The sequence below is a fragment of the Erythranthe guttata genome, chromosome 8, assembly GCF_056151865.1.
Source record: "Erythranthe guttata isolate IM_541 chromosome 8, IM_541, whole genome shotgun sequence".
NCBI lineage: Eukaryota > Viridiplantae > Streptophyta > Magnoliopsida > Lamiales > Phrymaceae > Erythranthe > Erythranthe guttata.
This window is the reverse complement of record NC_142540.1, coordinates 23,662,805-23,681,720: the sequence shown is the minus strand read 5'-3', so window position 1 is coordinate 23,681,720 and position 18,916 is coordinate 23,662,805. Positions and strand designations below refer to the sequence as shown.

The 18,916-nt window shown below is 35.9% G+C and overlaps 1 protein-coding gene across 4 annotated transcripts; it reads left to right on the top strand.

Moving 5' to 3' along the window:
* The first annotated feature begins 1,118 nt into the window (after nucleotides 1-1,118).
* Nucleotides 1,119-14,277, top strand: LOC105965112 (ARM repeat superfamily protein). 4 transcript variants are annotated; one of them, XM_088822464.1, is made up of 27 exons: nucleotides 1,119-1,419; nucleotides 1,505-1,606; nucleotides 2,333-2,508; nucleotides 2,848-3,069; nucleotides 3,143-3,210; nucleotides 3,292-3,361; nucleotides 3,455-3,772; nucleotides 3,994-4,073; nucleotides 4,207-4,258; nucleotides 4,466-4,619; nucleotides 4,762-4,849; nucleotides 5,274-5,376; nucleotides 6,158-6,248; nucleotides 6,909-7,006; nucleotides 7,883-8,062; nucleotides 8,428-8,673; nucleotides 9,282-9,377; nucleotides 9,692-9,783; nucleotides 9,884-9,947; nucleotides 10,718-10,808; nucleotides 10,894-10,967; nucleotides 11,648-11,887; nucleotides 11,993-12,066; nucleotides 13,025-13,131; nucleotides 13,237-13,355; nucleotides 13,639-13,716; nucleotides 13,805-14,277. In XM_088822464.1, exons 3-27 carry the CDS (start codon nucleotides 2,491-2,493, stop codon nucleotides 14,018-14,020), a joined length of 3,039 nt encoding a protein of 1,012 aa, XP_088678590.1. In that variant the 5' UTR covers nucleotides 1,119-1,419; nucleotides 1,505-1,606; nucleotides 2,333-2,490; the 3' UTR covers nucleotides 14,021-14,277. The 4 variants fall into 4 exon arrangements, with proteins under 4 accessions (XP_088678590.1, XP_088678589.1, XP_012845084.2 ...); XM_088822463.1 differs by having other exon boundaries at nucleotides 9,881-9,947; XM_012989630.2 differs by having other exon boundaries at nucleotides 1,125-1,419; nucleotides 2,826-3,069.
* The last annotated feature ends 4,639 nt before the right edge of the window (nucleotides 14,278-18,916 follow it).

Sequence of the window (18,916 nt, the reverse complement as noted above, 5' to 3'; positions counted from 1 at the left end):
ACATTTCTTACTGTTTACCGAACTGAATGTACAATTTGGTTCGGTAAATAACCGAATTATATAAATTTTATGTAAAAATATTTAAAATGAGGGGGTTGACTGTAATTACCCAAACAAGAGGGTGTTTTTTTTTCTCTCATAATTTGGCCATACTTTAGAGGTGGCCGTAATTTACCCTAAAAAAATAACTGGTTTATGTGTGGATCCACACGAACTGGGTTGAACCTGTTCCGTGTTGTACAACACGGACCGGATGTCTCCGGTTTGTACAACAAGAAACAAGTTCAGCCCCCTATGCATAGACCTACACGAAAACCGGTTTTAATTTCCTTTTTTATATTTTTCTGTATTGCTTAGCACGAAATAGTAGCTAGGGATTCCGTGTTAACGAATATGGAACAACCAAAACAATTTTCTTCCGAAAATACAAGAAACTTCGTCGTCCACTTAGCTAATTTTCGCTTTAGAGTTGATAAAATCCGAAAAAAGTGTCATAATTTGGAGATTAAAAATAAGAGAATTTGTGAGATTATAGAAGTTTTATCAAAATTCAAAATTCTCCTAATCTAATTTCTCTCTCTCTCTCTCTCTCTCTCTCTCTCTCTCTCTCTACTGTTGTATGATTGTATCTATTACTCATTTATATTCTCAATTCTTCCTTAAATCCTATCTTATAATTACAAAATAGGGTAAATTACAAACACCCCCTGAGGTATGGTCAAATTACAAAAAAAACCCTCTTGTTTGGATAATTACATCTACCCCCCTCAACTATGATTTTTTCTTACACCTCCACCCTTATGGTGCCAAATTCAACATAATCATCTACATTCCGTGAGATGTGCTCTAGTTTGTATTCGTTTTGTGTAAAAATACAGTTTCTGATGCACCACAAACTGATATATACAAGTTAAAAATCACATATTATGACCATCTTGCTTCATAATGTAGAGTTTGAATGGGATAAAACGGGTACAAAAGTTTGAATGGGATAATATTCCATATAATCTCGAAGATTCCACTAAATTTGAGGAGTTGAGGGGTGGTTGTAATTATCCAAACAAGAGGGGTATTTTTATAATTTGACCATACCTCAGGGGGGTGTTTGTAATTTACCCTTACAAAATATGGTTATATTCAATTTACCCACTACTACCAATTAAAACAAATAAAATAGTTACACAACACTCCCACCACATTGTATATACGAATCTTCAGTTCACAAAACGAAACAAGCATTCTCCCCCAATGTCATCGGCGCCGGCGCCGGCGAGGTCATGGCGAACGGCGTTTCTTACCCTGAGGGACGAAACCTTAGGTTCACCACCGCGGGCCACCGTCCTCCGCCTCCTCAGCCAACTCGTTCTCTCCCAATCCGATTCTCTCATAGCTGCCGCTCCAGAGTTGCCCCCCGACGAGGTATTTCCTTCTTCATCCAAACATTTATTCTGTGATCCGATCTCATCTCATCTGATTTTATCATTTGATTCTGTTTATTATTTAGGTTTTGTCCGATTTGATGTTATTGATGGAGTTGGCGCGGAGTATTTCTTATTCTGAATGCGCTGAGGATGTTATTCAGCCCTTCACTAAATTATCTCACTTGGTACTCTTTTTTTACTAGTTTTATTTTTTTTTTATAATTATTTTTTCATTTTTAATTTTAGCTATCTCCCTTTTCAAATTCTATTGCGTGCTCCGTTCAGTTTATATGTCCAATTTACCAGAGGACAAACACCATGGTAATCCAATTACAAAAAAACCACCCAAATTATCGGCCATCTTGCCTGCAAAGCAAAGGAATGTTGAGAGTTAATCCTATAAAATATGCGGTGTCTGTAGTTGTACTTCATTATCTGGAATTAACTTGTATTGAATCAGACAATTTAAGTCATGTGGAAAGATGGTGATTTTGCATTTTGTTCCTTTTCCGCATATCATTCTTGGAGATTTCGACTCGTTTCTGTTTCTTGTTATATTAAATAAGACTTTGTTTTGGAGGCCAGAAAGAAACCTGAGAAGCTCGGATTTTCTATAGTTGAATAGGCACCACATGGAAGAGGTTTTCTTTTCATTATGCGGTGAAGTGATGAGCATGGACAATTTTATTATATTTTAGAAGCCATTCTGTTTGGTTCAATGTTTTCCTTTGCGATATACTGAATTTAATAGGAAAAATTGAATTTTTATAATCTGCATTCGTGATTTTTTTGACTGAGGTTGGAAATTTGGTTGCTGTGGTGATTATGATTGTTATTCTCTTTCATTACCATCTTAACATTAACTTTTTGATATCTGGTGAATCTGAACATTTTCTTATTTTTTGTTGCAGATCCATGGTGTCACTCATTGTTCTTTTCTGAAATTGAATTCCGCATCTTGGGTTGTTTTGCTTGACTCTTTCAAAAGGATACTACATGTTTTGATTGTGAAAAGCAAAGGAGAGTGTTTACCGACTGGAAATGCTGCAGTAATTAAAGCGACAAAACAATGTTTAGAAAGTCTAAGGTGTGATAATTGTTTTCCTTCTCGTCACCTACCCCTTTCCTCCCTCCCATCTTCCTCACTCCCTAAAACGGTTCCTTTCACATGCTTAGACTGTGTGAGCAATAGATTATTCCATAATATCCATGTTTATTGGGGAACATGTTTGATTTCGTGGAATGTTTGCTACTTGTTTTGGCTGTAGTTTGAGTTCCCTAAGTTGTTCTATCTCTCTCCCACACACACATTATATGTTTCACCATTTCCCGGGGGGTTGTTTGTTGATATATTACCATAAGCCTCCTATGCATAATGCACTTATAAATGATCTATTTTTTCAGGCGCCTTTTTGTTTTATGTCAGACAGCTGCTTCAATGTCGGAAAATGAGCAGCTATTAAAGTTTACTCTTCAAGTGGTTGGCTATTTTCAAGGAGAGTCAATATACTCTTTTTATCCAAGTGAAAACCATGCAATATTTGGAGGTGTTTGCGAAGTCCTAACAGTTGCATTTTCCACGATTGGTGAAGTATACTTGAGAGCTGGTTCTTCTTTATCAGTTGACATATCGCAGTCAACAATTGAGGTGCGCACACATTGTAACAGACTTAACCAATCCAAGCTCAAAATGATTAATTTATGATTTCTTTCTGCCTTAGGTCCTCAGAAAAGTTATGGACGTCGTGGCATCTCAAAACCTTCTTTTGGAGGATAATATTATTGCCATGTAACTTTCACTCTCCTTTTATTCAGAGTTTTGTTTTCAACTAGATTTCGAAAAATCACGTGGTGTTACCTTCTTGGGCAGGTTTTACATTGAGCTTCTCCATTGTCTGCACTTGGTTCTAACAGAGCCTAAAGGATATCTGGCAGAACATGTAAGAAACCCTCTTTCAGATTGATTATATATGCCAAAAGATTATTATCTTTACCCTTTTTGAGTGAATTTATGGTTGTTTTTAAAAAAATAGGTGGCTGGCTTGGTAGCAGCGTTGAGAATTTTTCTCCGCTATGGCCTTGTAAATAAGTCCCATGGTATAAATCAAGCAACCAATCACACGAAGGAAGTTGGTTCAACAAGCCAAAACCCACAAGTTGAAGTATCAAATAGACCCAGGAATGGCCCTTATAGGCCTCCACACCTGAGAAAAAATATTGTGGAAAACCGGCTGTGTAAAGATGAATTTATATCATCAGATTCAGATTCTAGTGATAATGATGGAACAATGGTAGATACTCGTGGTGTCAAGTTCGCTAAGGCTAGGTTAGCTGCAATTCTTTGTATTCAGGTATGTTCATTTTGTCTTGTTTCTCTTCATTGTGTTTTTAATTATCTGCTACAAGTTTTGTACCCTTCATACATCATTGTTTGTCAACATCTTTTTCTACTATTTTGCGAACATGACTTCTAGTCAATTCAAGGTATTATGCGTAAAGTTTGTGAAGTTAATTCGATAAACTAGTAAAAATTTCATTTTTTTTGCCTCTAATCCTTGAACTTTGGTCGAAGGATCTCTGCCGAGCTGATCCCAAATTATTTACAGCCCAATGGACAATGCTCTTGCCGTCCAATGATGTTCTGCAACACCGGCGAGTCATTCTACTCCTTTTTCTAATTTTTACGAAATATGATTGTCATAAACTTTCATGGTTAAAACCTACGTAATAACTTAAGGGCACTTTTCCTATTATCTTCTCATTTATCTAAACTTATTATTTGCAGGAAATATGATATTACCCTGATGAGTTGCTTGCTTTTTGATCCTCATCTAAAGGTGTCGTTTATATTCGTTGCAGTTGATATTGAATATTATTCCCTTCCTCTTTTATATTTTATATATGTTTCCTATAATATCTCGATGCTTGTTTTGGTTATTCACAATGTGATATGTTTTACATATTTTTGCTGAATGGTGCCGAATAAATTCCTATTTATTTTGATTGAAACTTTATTGAGTGAGATATTTTAAATTGTTGCTTAGGTGCGGATTGCAGCTGGCTCTACTATTATGGCATTGTTGAATGGGCCTGCATCCGTTTCCCTTCAGGTAGCTGAATACAGGGGGCAATCCAAATGTGGGTCGTTCACAGCTCTTTCTGTTTCTCTTGGACATATCTTAATGCAGCTACATTTAGGTATTGGAATGCGAAAGTGCTTTTTGTTTATTTGTTTTTTCATTCTGGTTAGTTAAAGATCTCCCCGCTTTTCCTTAACTTTAATTATAACTTTCTGATTGCATTATATCTGATGAGATATATTTTGTTTGCTGTAAAATAGGTACCCTATATTTAATCAAACATGAAACCAACAGTAGATTACTGGCATTGGCATTCAAAATCCTGACGCTGTTGTTATCATCTACACCGTAAGTGCTTTCTAGAGACATTTTTTACTTTCTCCATCCAGTGCTACTCTTTTTTTTTTTGTTTTGTTGTCGTGTGGGTCCAAAATCAATGGTAGTGGCGTTTGGTGTTATAATTTTAATAGAGTTTCTCATAAACTATTTGTTAACTTGGAGTAGTTTTTGATTTATCCTCGTTTTAGGACCCCTATTTGTGCAGTATTTTTTGATGATTTGTAACCACTACTATTTGGCATGCTAATTGTTTCTGGTTCCATATGTCTTACTTCTCTGTCTTTCTTAGAAACCTAAAGTTGCAAAGCAAAGAGTCAACTAGTATAATAGCTGATTTTACTCGGAAATATTAACACCATACCATATACGATTTAGTCTTGCTACAAGATGTTTGTTTAAATATGATTAAGTTTATCTTTGATTAATTCTGTAGATATTCGAGGATGTCTGGCGATCTACTCTCAAATGTTATCTCTTCGGTTCAAGTAACAATTGATGAGGGCTTTCCTTTTCAAAGTGATCGAAATAGCTCGCTGGTTAGTGTCGAGATTTCATGTATACATGTCGTATCTTGCTGTATATTCATACTGTGCAGTTTTGTTTACTTCATTTAAGTTGGAGAATCGCTAGACCATATGGATTCTTCAGACTAAAGAAATGATATTGAATACATTTCAGAGATTGATGTCTAAGAAGCAGTTTTAAGTTTTAACTTCCCATTTCCTTTAGGATTCAAATAGTCTAAGGATCTATCCAAATCGTCCACATATTTGGAACCGGGGTATGCAGTTCCATTAGTTTTTGTCTTCACTAAGTGTAAGTGTTATTAATTCATACATCGACACCTGAATAGAATCCTGATAAATAGCTGTCACAGTTGGCCCATCGTCCAGTAATTTTCGAACCTGATTATGTCTCGTTTACAACAACACATGAGAGGCATATTTTCCATGGAGGTCTCTGCAATTTTCTTTGACAAGCTCTTCTCCTTCATCTTGTGGTGATTCTCTTCGTCGAAAGATGACGAGTTTAATAGCTTATCGTCACTCAAACCTATTTGATTTTTTGAACAGCTTATTTGAGATAAATAAGGAACAACATCCTGGTTCTACATGTGGAAATTTTACATACTAACTGATCTCAGCCTTTCCTTCTAATCCTTTTGAAGATGTTGGTTTGCAGATAGTTGCTTAAATGATCTTTAGATTGTCTAAATTGGTCATTCATGGTCATTCTTTCTTTAGTATAACTTCACTTTACTAGAACAAAAAGAAATGAAAATGAAATCTACATGATAGTTCTGGTTACTATTTGCAGGCAGATGCACTTAATTGCTTAACCATAGCACTTTCCGTATCTCCTTCCTCGACGTGTGTAAACGACATGCTGCTCGGAGAAATAGCAACAGGTTTTGTATTTTGCATTCATGTGAAACCTGTTACTTGTGAAAATTGAGTGGGAAATAAACATTTTCCTATTTTGAAAAATTAAATATAGAAATGATACTGACGCGATGTCATGTTGTATATTCTTGGTGTATTGGAGGGATAAGAGAACTAGAATTGTAGCAGTAGTACCGCTGCAACTGTTCCTCCTTCAAATTAAGGCTGCAGAAATATTTCTGTCTGCCTCCCCACCCTCTCTTAATAAACCCAAAAACCCACTCTACCAATTTTCATTTGAGAAACCCCAAGATTTATTTCTTATGATAATTGGAATAAATTCCACACCCTCCTTCAATTAACAAATTAACGAATTGAATAGAATAAGTTAATTCTTACTGTAAAAAACCAAGATTTATTCCATTCAAAATGAATTTTACCTTAGTGGTGTCAGGATAACAGTTAATTATTGGGTTCTTTCGAATGAAAAAGTGGTGGAAGCCATGAAAATATATTGTAACTTTAATGGGTTTTTTTTTTTGGGGTAAAATAGTTAATCTTAAGAAACTTCAAGCGATATTCTCTTTTCCTATACTTTTTAATTTTCAGATTTTTTCATTCTTATATGATACTTCTTGACTTAAGTATCTTAACGTGATTTTGATGTTTGTTGATTTATCTGCCAGGATCCGTTGAAGGTCAACAGAGGTCTGGTGTACTGAATTCCTTATTTCGATATTCTGAACAATTATCAAGTCCATTGATAAGCTTAGAAGCATTTCAGGTAACATTTATTCTGTTGTATAAATTAATTTATCGTTATATAATTAGAGGTTAAAATAAGGATCAACTCCATTTTCTGTTCTATGTACAGTGAATGTTTCTGAAATATATCATATAGCCTGTTCCCTGATATTGGAAAAAAAGGATTGGTGCTCGTCTATATGCTTTTGGGTTTAAAGTACCGCTGTTTTTAGCCTTATAAATGATTGAGGCTGTAGACTGAAAAGAGAGCTTTGGAATTGGTTTAAAACCTGCTGTGGTTATTGTTTATCTAAAGCGTGGTTATGATTTGGACTCGGGCCCATTAAATATTGCATAATAATCAAACAATTAAGTCGACTAATAAGGCCCGAGAAGGAGAAAAGCTCATTGTAATTCAGGTTATTTTAGTGCTCGTATACTCATTTAAAAACGCGTCGAGTTCATCATTATAAAGTAATATAATTTTAAAAATTTCAAATAAATCTAACCTAAATTCAGAATCAGTTCTATGGGACACTCTATTTGGACTACATACAGATTTCAATCATCCTCATTGGCAAATATCATGCTTGCTGTCAAGGTTAAATTATTTAACATGTTAGTGCTTATTAATTGAAAAAAACATATAGGGGGACGATATCTATTCTAAACATTATCATTTTCTACAAAGACTTTCTATGACAAAGTTTAAGTGCTTCTATGTTATTAATAGCTGAATTGTGTTCAATCTTCTTCTTGATTACATGCTTACATACAATAGCTGCTAATGCAACTACCAGCCATGATCTTAAACAGCGTAAAAGATAAATACCTATTCTTCGAACTATCTATGAGTTCTTTGATTCAGATATTTTACTTGACCCGTTATACTAATGTTTTAATTAGTTTGTCGTAGGCTCTTAAAGCTGTGGCACATAATTATCCCAAGGTGATGACTTTGTGCTGGGAACGGGTTTCTTATATAATTGCTGGAGTTTTGAGCTCATCTTCTGATGTTCCTGTGAGATTGTGGAGGGGCGATGTAGAAAATGCTGTTGCACCAATCAAGGAGAGAGTCATGACAGCTGCAGTCAAGGTCGGTTTATTTTGTGTTCTGCATGCATGGTTTTTATCTTTTACACTTGATATTCACTTTATGCATCTAGAACCAAGTTTGAATTGTTCAATAAATGAATAGTTTTCAAACATCCACAAGTTATGTAATTTAATTTCCCTTTTCCATTCTATAAGCCTGTTGTAGCACGGAGGATTGCACAACCTTTAAATGTAATATGTAATAAAATCATAGATTTGATATGACGATATAATTATTAGACAGACTAGAGTTGGGGGGGGGAAGAAAAAAATAATTCCTATTTCTTCTAGCTCATACCCAAGGTACCTTTTCCGTATTTGATTTAAATGTTCACTTCTGTTCTTTTGACAATCATTAATGTACAGGTTTTGGATGAATGTCTCCGGGCTATTTCTGGCTTTAAAGGAACTGAAGATCTTTCAAATGATAAATTTCTTGACAGTCCATTTACATCTGGCTATGTGAAAACTAAGGCAATCTCATCAGCTCCATCATACAGTCTAGAGAGCCCTGCCTCAGTTAAGGACGATTCATGTCTCTTAGCAAGTCAGCGGTGGGTTGAAGCAACAATCAAGCATATGCCTATTATTATTAAACATTCTTCAGCTACGGTTAGTCAAATTGAAATTATTTTTCTTCACATTATTGTCTCTTAAGGCATGTTTCTCACTTGAATCACTAGAAAAAAACTGAGAAAGTGGATTAACAAAAAGTTCACTCTTAACATGAAAATCTATTTAAATTTTACTTTTTATTCATAAAGTAGCAATTTTTATTATCATGTTATAATAATGGTACACAGTTTGTTCCTCAAACACCCAAAAGATTTTTTAATTAAATGGGAAACATTGGAATTCATTTAATGAATTCATTATTTTTGTTATGGTTAATTCTTTAAAGTAATTAAATCATTACAGCACGAATGGAAAAGTTAGCAGAGACTTGTTGTAGCCACACCAACTGTAATAGGTTTTGATCGATTAGGAAATATTTTCTTACATATTTCCTGTCTTGAGTAATGAGTAATGCAGTGAAGACTGATTTTATTTTCTGCGGTTGATTGTTTATTTCCTCGTTGATTCACTGATAGTGGATACATGTCATTAACTTTTCCAAACAGTTTTAGAGGTTTAAATTGTTTCTGAAGCTTTGGAAATTTGAATATCAAGCTATGTGTAACTTACACTGTTATATGTCGCATTTTATATTCATTTGGAAGGTAAGGGCTGCATCCGTGACCTGTTTTGCTGGGATGACTTCTTCTGTTTTCGTTTTCCTACCCAAGGACAGACAGGAATTCATTATTAACTCTTCAGTAAGTTCTGTATTATCCTCAGAGATATGATCCTTTTTCAATTCAATGTCGACAAACAATATTCCATTTCCTAAAATATCAATTTACTCTCCAATTGTATCCCTCCATAATCTAATATTTTGAACACTGCTGAAGTAGAACTGTAGAAACATACCTTGAACACTAATTTGAGGTAAAAATAGGAAGGACACAAAATTCACCTCGTCAACTCTCATTGAGTGGTAGAAGTTAAGTCAATCTATCACTTTTAGGCCTTGATGGGGTCAATGGTTAGTAGACTTATTTTGTATTTAATATCATGTGGGTCTTTGTAGATTAATGCTGCTGTCGATGAGGTTCCTTCAGTTAGGTCAGCTGCTTGTCGAGCCATTGGTGTAATTGCATGTTTCCCAGAAATATATCACAGGTAAATAAATTTGAGGTTTTAAAATATTATGGTACTTGGAAATGACGGAAAATCCTAATCTTTTTTTATTTTTTTGTTTTTGATTTCTTGTTCTTAGCAGCACAGAGGTCCTGGAAAAGTTTATTCATGCTGTTGATCAGAATGCTCACAACTCATTGGTTTCTGTAAGTTCTTTGCCATGTGTCATCCTCCCCCTGCTTCACATAATTTCAGAAAGTCCTAGAGATTGCCCTTTTTTGGTTTCTTTATCAAGTTAGGACCTGTTAGACATTTCTTAATTAGCAATGAATAAGCTGCAGTCTCTTATTTGTTATGATAAACCTCATTCGATTTGTTTGACATGTACATCTGAACAGAAGAACACTTCAGCACTTACCAATTCAGCTTCAGATTTCTAACCTACTGATTCAGAAGTGAACTGAATGTTTTTTGACAAATCTATACCCGCAATATTGTGTATAGAGGCTATTTATTTTCCTCGTCAATATTTATTGAACCCAGATAACCAACTAATCATTAATATGAAATACTTGTAGTAAAATTAATTGTTGAAAATTGAAAATCATCTTTTTTTTTTTTTTTTTTTTTTTTTTTTTTATAGCTAATTACTATGAGTTTTATGTTTTTATTGTTTTTGGAATTGGTTTTGGTATCTTGTTATTTGAAATTATGTTTCAGATTCAATCATGAGAACTGTTATCTTCTTTAAGTTTTTTTTAGAATTTGTAGATGGTTACTACGAATTTGATGATGTCATATTTTTTGAAATTGGTTTCGGTATCTTATTAGAATTCAAGTTTCGGATTCTATTATGGTAATTTTTATTTTCTCTCCGGATGTTTGTGCTTTTCTCTCTTGAGATTTCTTCTCCATTTCTTTTTTCTCTGAAGACATGTTTCTTAATCTTAATGAATATGCTAATAACAACTTTCAGGTTCGTATTCCAGCTTCATGGGCCTTAGCAAACATATGTGATTCTCTTAGTCATTGCATGGATGCACTTCATGCTGGAAGAGGTTCTATTGGTGGGTGGTGGGCCAGTGTTCGAATCTTATATCTTTTTCTTTGAATGTGGTTTCTGTTCTGAATCTTACTTTTCCATCCTGACAGAATCAAGGAAAAGCTCTGAATTGATATCGTTGCTAGTTGGCAGTGCCTTGCGGTTGGCAAGAGATAATGATAAGGTAGATATGCAAATTACGATACTCTTGCCAAGACGGGCTCATTTTTTTAGCACTTCTATGAATTACCATGGCTTCTACAATTTATAATGATCGAGAATTTTTTCTTTTCATTTCCCTTTAATAATCCTTTAGATGCATCTAAGCAGAACTGTCATTTTATTTGCTCACTTGTGCTCTTCGTTGTAATTCCATAATGTTGGATACTGTTATCTGATATGGGAAGATTGAGTATTGCTTGAGTTGGGAGTCAACAAAGTCTATCATACAAAGATTGCCTATACTTACTACAGCAGCTTTATCAGATTTTTGTTTTCCATTTCAAAATTTAAAGTTCTATCATCTGTGTGCAGACTTATACGCATAACACTTGTGTCAGCATTTTGTCTGAATACAAAACGAATCGCATTCTAGATGATGCTTATAGAGGAACGTGATTCTACTAATCTTTCTAAAGGGTATCCTAAAGAAAAGGATTTTGTTTCCACTGAGCTAAAACAATATGCTGATGTATCTAGCAAACCGAAGTCATCGTAGAACTGCTATTTTGCTTCAATTTCTTTATTTGCATCCTTAACGTAATGATTTTGATTATTTTTGCAAGATATCCACCTGGTTTTAATACTCCATGCCCATCTTGTGTTCTGCTCTATCTTTATAAGTTGTCTTTACATGGGGTACAGGTTAAAGCAAATGCTGTTAGAGCTCTGGGAAATCTGTCAAAATCAGTTCAATTTACAAGTCAACAACCCGTGACTGATAATCCAGTGGATTTCAAGATTGAGAACAATCGCGCAAAAGAATCCAAGGGTCATATGAAAGAAATGTCAGACTCATTCCCTTCAGCATCTTTGGGAGGTTTTGATTGGCTCGGACAGATGGTGCACACATTTCTTTCTTGTGTAACAACCGGAAACGTAAAGGTTTGTGGAATTTTTTTTCCTTTTTTTCCACTATAATCCTTTGATATTTACTGTTATAGCATTATTTTTCGAATCAAATTTCTTGAAACTGATTATTTCTAACAGGTTCAGTGGAATGTATGTCATGCATTGAGCAATTTATTTTACAACAAAACTCTGAAACTACAGGACATGGATTGGTGAGGATTCTACCTTTTATCTACTTATTTTTCTTTAGTTGGAAAGAGTGGATGCACTTTATCTATATACTATCGATGAGTGATGGGTATTTTGGTTGAAATAGCACTGTAGCAGAGGCAAATTACTTCAATTAGATGCTCTACTTTTCCTGGTCGCATTATCAAATGGTAAAGTTCTAGAACTTAAAAGTCAAGGTGGTGAAAATGAAGATTTTGAGATTTAACTTAATGCAAACTAAGCTTTGGATTAGATCTGAACATTTTTGAACCTCGTGGATCCTGATTTGTTTGGTATAATTTGATTTACAATTTCTGGCTGGATTACCACAGATTTCACGTCCAGGTAGATCCTTGGGATCTTTTTAAACGTAGGGGTAGGTTCAGGATTTTCCTCATGACTCGAGGAGGTACAAGGGATTTTTAGTTTCAGATTCTTGCATAGAGTCTGATGGATAATAAGGTTTTTTTCTTTAATTATTTTTTATCTTGACTTAATTATTGAATTCTTTCAGTCAGTGCTTAATACATTACTTAAACAAGCGTTCCACCTTTTTGTATATTTTTTTTCGACATAAATTAGTTGTAGGTAGAAGATTAAAAAATTAAGGAAGAAATTGTCTGATAGTTCAAGTTCATTTTGTATGAATCAATTGTTTAAATGTACAAGTCGTATTCTCGGTTGCAGATCAAACTCTGGTTCCATCTGTGTTCTTCTTTTTGGTACTTCACAATTAATTGTGCTCGATTCATTGTGTTATGGGAGTAAGGAGGGAAAAAAGGGAGACGAGATTGTTGGTTAACATAAGTCATTGATCAAATAAATTATTTAAGCCTCATGCTGTTGTTATCACTCGGGGCAAAATATTTTCTGTTTGAGATATTAAATGAAATAGTTTTCATAAAAATATTTCATTGTGAATTATTGACGTAAATACATATTTTTATCATATATTGCCAGGGCTTCTTCTGTTTTCAGTATCCTTTTGTTACTACTACGGGATTCTTCTAATTTTAAGATCAGGATTCAAGCTGCTGCTGCTTTGGCTGTACCAGAAACTATAAATGGTGAAGTATTAATCCTTATATAACTAGCATGAAAGTTGATCCTTTTGGCAATTGTAGTTTCATATTCATTTATTCGTTTCTTCATATGGTACACTCATGGTGCAGATTATGGAAAATCATATTATGACGTCATTAAAAGTGTGGAGCATGTAGTTGAGAACTTCAAATCAGATCAGATGTCAGAGCCTTCTAACTTCAAATATCGGATTGCACTCGAAAAACAGGTGATCAGCTTGAGGAATTCTCATGAATTCGTTTTATTTCTTTATGTTGAGAAACATCAATACGAATGTACTGGAAGTGCTAGATCAATTTTAATTGCTCTAATGTTGGACGTATATTAAAAACGGATTGAACACTTGTTTTGAGATAATATTGCTGTTGAATAATAGAAAGGTGCAACTGTTATCATCCATCACTTAATAATTTATTTTTTGGGAGTAATTAATTTTGGATCTCACTTAGTTTTTCCGGAGTTGTGTTTTACTTGTTGTTTGTATGTTACAGTTGACGTCTACTATGTTGCATCTGTTGGGTCTTGCTGCAAGATGTGACCACCACGCCTTACAAGAATTTATTGTAAAGGTAAGAGAAATAAATACGTTATCCTAATACAACATACTTTGTCATTGTAAACCTCAAACTGTAAATCTTTTTGTTAATTTTCTTGTAGAAAGCATCATTTATTGAGGTGTGGATTAAGGATCTGTGCTCGTCTATTGGGGATACAAGTCAGTCGGTTGATGAGGCGACACATGTGGTGTCTATTACAGACAAGAAAAAAGATGTTTTACTTGGAACAATCAGGTCAATGATTGAGGTGTACGAAAAGAGTAATCATCGTCTTCTTGCACAAAGATTTAACAGATTGGCCAGCACCTTGCTGTAGATTTAATGATTGCATTGTTTTTTGTCTGATGAGCCCCTTAGAATGTTGGTTATGTTTCGAACTAGGAACAATTCAATTATGTGTCATTAATATATCATATTAGTAGAGGTTTGTGTATATTCGAGCATATTATTCTCTAACCAAACTAGGTAAATTATACACATGTAAACAATAACTTGTGTTTATGACAGCAGGCCAGATTGAGGATCGAATCACACTTGATAATTGAGAATGCATCGTGTTTTTTAATTTCGAAATGTTAAAGTCTTAATGGTGTTTCGTAAAATCAATATTTCACATTGAAAGAAATGTACAATCAAACTTGTGTTTATCTCTTGTAGCAATGCATGACTTGATACTTATTAGAATCTACAGAATCGTATATCGAAAGGAAGAATAACGCTTGCTTTATGCATTGTGGATCAATGGAGACGAAGAACTGCTTTTGGTTCTGTAACTGTAATTTTACAATTTGTAATCTGAATAATGAGAGAATCAAACTCTGTAATCTACCTATTTACATAGAAGGATTATACAAAAGAATACAAGTTGTTACACGGTTCTTATGATACAACTTGTTTACTTAACTGACTAAACCCTAACCAACTTTTGATTATTGTTCACATCATCAATCTTGGTGAGGTTGATTCTTGTGCTGTGATTTGCTCTCATGCGTTCATCCTTAACCTCGAATACTCCGTTAATTTGCTGAACTATTAATTGAGAATCGGAGAGCATCCTTACGCACCTCGCTCCTATATCTCTGGCTACCCTGAGGCCTTTCCTTGACAACCTCATATTCCGCTTCATTATTGGATGCTCGGAAAATTTAATTTGACAGCATATTCTGAGACCTCTCATTGACATTGGTGATAGTTACTCCGACTCCACTTCTTCCTATAGTAGCTGATCCATCAACGTGAATTGTCCACGTCTCTCTTTCCCCCTCTAATCCTATCTTCGTGGTTTTTTAATAAAGTCTGCCAATGCTTGCCCCTTGACCGAAACTTGAGGCTGAAACTCTACCTCGTACTGGCCCAACTCTACTGCCCATTTAACCATTCTCGCGGAAACCTCTGGATTACTCAACATTTGTTTGAGGGGGTGATTAGTTCGCACAATGACCGTGTGTGAGAGGAAGTATGGCTTTAACTTCCTTGCAGAAACCATAACCGCGTAAGCCACCTTTTCGATCTTGGAATATTTTTGCTCGGCACCTAGCAGAACCTTACTGACAAAGTACGCTAGATATTGCTTGTTTTGTTCTTCTCGTGTGAGCTAACAACATCATTTCCTACCGCCACATAAAGAAAAAGAGACTCAATGTCGTTTTGGCTTAGCTAGGAGGGGTACCTTTATTAGGTAAGCTTTTAGCTCGTCAAATGCGACCTTGCATTCATCCATCCACGCGAAGGTCTTATTTTTCCTCAATACTTTGAAAAATGGCAAACTCTTCTCTGCCGCCCCCGATATAAACCGTCCTAGTGCCGTCATCCGCCTTGTCAAAATCTGTACCTCCTTGACCGTCTTTGGGGGCTTCATGTTCACTACTGCCCGCACTTTTTCCGGGTTAACCTCGATTCCTCTCTTTGTAATCATGTACCCTAGGAACTTACCCGCTCGCACCCCAAATGAGCATTTGGCGGGGTTCAGCTTCATCCTATACTGTCTCAACTTGGCAAAGGTTTCCCTCAAGTCTTCCACATAGGTTTTTGTCTCTTTGCTCTTATCCAACATATCATCGACATATACTTCCATATTCTGCCATAGTTGGTCTCTGAACATGGAACCTACTAACCTCTGATACGTCGCCCCCGCATTCTTCATGCCAAACGGCATAACGACATAACAATATATACCTGCCGCGGCGACGAAACTCCCATTTTTGTGATCATCTGGATGGAGTCTGATTTGGTGGTATACTTGCGAAGCATCTATCATGCTTAACAACTCGAAACCTGCTGTTGAGTCCACCAGTTGATCCATCCTCGGCAGGTGATAATGATCCTTGGGGCAAGCTTTGTTTATATTGCGAAAGTCAACACACATTCTCCACTTATTTTCCTCCTTCTTGACCAAAACCCCATTTGATAACCAAATTTGGAATTGGACCTCCCTAACATGCCCCGCCTTTAAAAGCCTATCTACCTCAACCGCTATGATCTCGTCCTTCTCATCCTCGAAGTGTCGTCTCTTATGTTTAACTGGTCGAGCTTCTGGCCGAATATTCTATCGATGTTGAGCGAATCCCATGTCGATTCCTTTCAAGTCCTCCGGCGTCCAAGAAAAGACGTCGCAATTCTGTCTTAAGAATTGAATCAGTTCATCGGTAAGAGCATTACTCATGTCGCTTCCTATTCTGCTAGTAAGACCCAGCTGATGAGGCTTCAACTCGATGATCAGCAATTCTTCCAAAGGCTTTAATCTGGGCCTCCTGGTATTCGGATCAATCCTTTCTCGCGTACCTCCCAAAGTATTCATCAACTCTTCGCGCATCCTGTTGGCTTTGTGAATCCCATCCACATAACACTTCCTAGAATCCTCCTGGTCACATTTAACCTCTCTCACTTCCTTTCCTACCGGAACTTCAATTTCATATGGACAATGGAGGAAATAGCCTCGAACTTATTCAAAGTAGGTCTTCCTAGAATGACATTGTATGTGAAGGGGATATCCATTACCAAGAATTGCACGGCGTGTGTCTAAATAAGGGGCCTAGTACCCAAGGTAATCTGTAGAGATACCTCGCCTATTGTTTCCGCCATCTCGCATGAAAACCTACATACAGAAGTCTGTACTCGGGAAATTGCCACATCCCCCAACCTCATCTGATCAAGACAGTCTTTGTACAAGATATGCACGGAGATTCTGTTGTCGACAAATATTCGCGAGACATCATATCCTGCGATATCGCTGGTAATTACCAAGACATCATTATGAGGGCGAATTACACCTCGCTTATCCTCATCCCCAAACAAAATCGTCGGCGAGCTATCCTGGACTAGGTGCACCCTCTCTCCCTCCTGGGCGGATACCGTCATTGATCGAGAATGCCTCTTTCGAGCCAGATGGAAGTCTCCATCCGTCAGCCCCCCATTATCATCCAGATATGATTTCGCTTTACTGGCCTGTCCGGTGATCGAGGTTGCTGAGCCTCAGGGCGCGCTTTGCGACCTTCATCTCGCACTTTCCCCACAAAGTCCTTAAGTCTGCTTTCTTTTGCTAATCTCTCCAACAGTCCAACTCGTCCCTTAAATTAGTGCATGTATCTGTCTGATGCCTGTATTTATTGTGGTATCAGCAATATCCCCTTTCATCAAAGTGTCCTGTTGGCCTCTTTTTATATGTGAATGGCCATTGTATATCAGATCCCTCTTCTATCGCCATCAAATTTGCGAGGATGTTTTGTTCAGAATTGCATAGGTGGTGTAGCGAGGCTTTCTATAATCTCGCCCCATCTTCATCATCCTTCGTTCTTATGGCCTCCTCCATGGTTATGTATTTTTCTGTCCGTTTCAACAGCTCGTCATATGTTAAGGACGGTCTCTTTGCCAGCGACCTAAAGAGCTCCCCGTCTTTTTAATTCTTGCATTAGGGCATTTGTGAGAACATCATCTGAGAGGCCCGGTACTTCCAGAATAGCACTGGTGAACCGGCGGACGAAGCTCTTTAACGGCTCTCGGCCTTCTTGCTTAACACCAAACAACGTCAGGGAAGATTTCTTTTGCCTTTTGGAGCTCGCAAAATGGTCCAACAACATAGAGCTGAACATTTCGAAAATTTTCACGGATCCTTCCGGTAATTGAGCGGACTCCCGTAACGTAGTGGCGAGAGATCGGCACTTAATTGCATCCGAGAATCGGTGCAAGTAAGCGGTGGTCTGGAACCTACTCACACATGATCCCAAGGGTCTGCCGTGCCATCATAGGTGAGATGTTCCAAGGCTTGAAATCCTATTGACATCATCATCTTCATCAGTCTCTTTAACTTCATCAACTCCAACTTTGACTTTTCCCTTCTATTCTTATCAATATCAAACTTGACATTTAAATTTCTTGGACCTATATGTAATTATATATAACAAAAATCATTTAATAATAGTGCACAATAATATATTTTTAAACAAAAAATAACAATTAAAATACACCTCTTTTTTGTTTTGAGCCTGAAGCTCCTCTATGAAATGTAAAATTTCATGTACATCCATCCATGAACTATCTTCATGTAAGCAAGGGCCCTCTTCGATCCACTCGTATTCGGATTCAATATCAAATAAGCATATTTAATCATAAGCCTCCCCTTTCTCTACTCGATTTTTTTCCTAGAGACCCAAAGAGAATTGTTTCAAACCTGTTTTTCGGGGCTGAATATTGCATTTTATTTTTTAATTTTAGTAATATAGTATCGCATCCTAATATGGTGATACTATACAATATCTCACGACATCCCGATACTTATGCATAATCAATATTAGAGAGTCATATCGTTTTAGTTAGAATCGAACCATACCGCGAACATATGAAAAAAAAAAAACATTCGAAAATAATCAACTTAGTTTCGTCTTCAACATAAACACCAACAAAAGGTGATTTATCATCTTTTAGATATATATATCAATGTTATTAAAAAAATATTGGTAATAAAAAAACATGCAGCCAACCATATAAATGCACTGGAAAAATCTACAATATCTATTAATTTTAATATTCGTAGTTTGAGTTTGAAGTTCAAGTGACCAAAAATTATGTATTTTTAGTATTTATTTCTCCCCAATAAATTAAAAAAACCCAATAAAAATTGCATTTGAATGAAAAATAAGTTAATTAAAATAAAAAATGAAGTTAATGATTTCAAATATGTATTTTACTTTCTCTCGGTCTTTTTTCCCAAATTCTT

Bases quoted from the DNA above. Each gene is read 5' to 3' on its own strand.
- LOC105965112 (XM_012989629.2), top strand. From the start codon at position 1,249: ATGTCATCGGCGCCGGCGCCGGCGAGGTCATGGCGAACGGCGTTTCTT. The intron at 3,070-3,142 runs GTGCGCACACAT...TTTCTGCCTTAG, and splicing joins TATCGCAGTCAACAATTGAG to GTCCTCAGAAAAGTTATGGA. The intron at 8,674-9,281 runs GTTAGTCAAATT...TTCATTTGGAAG, and splicing joins TTAAACATTCTTCAGCTACG to GTAAGGGCTGCATCCGTGAC.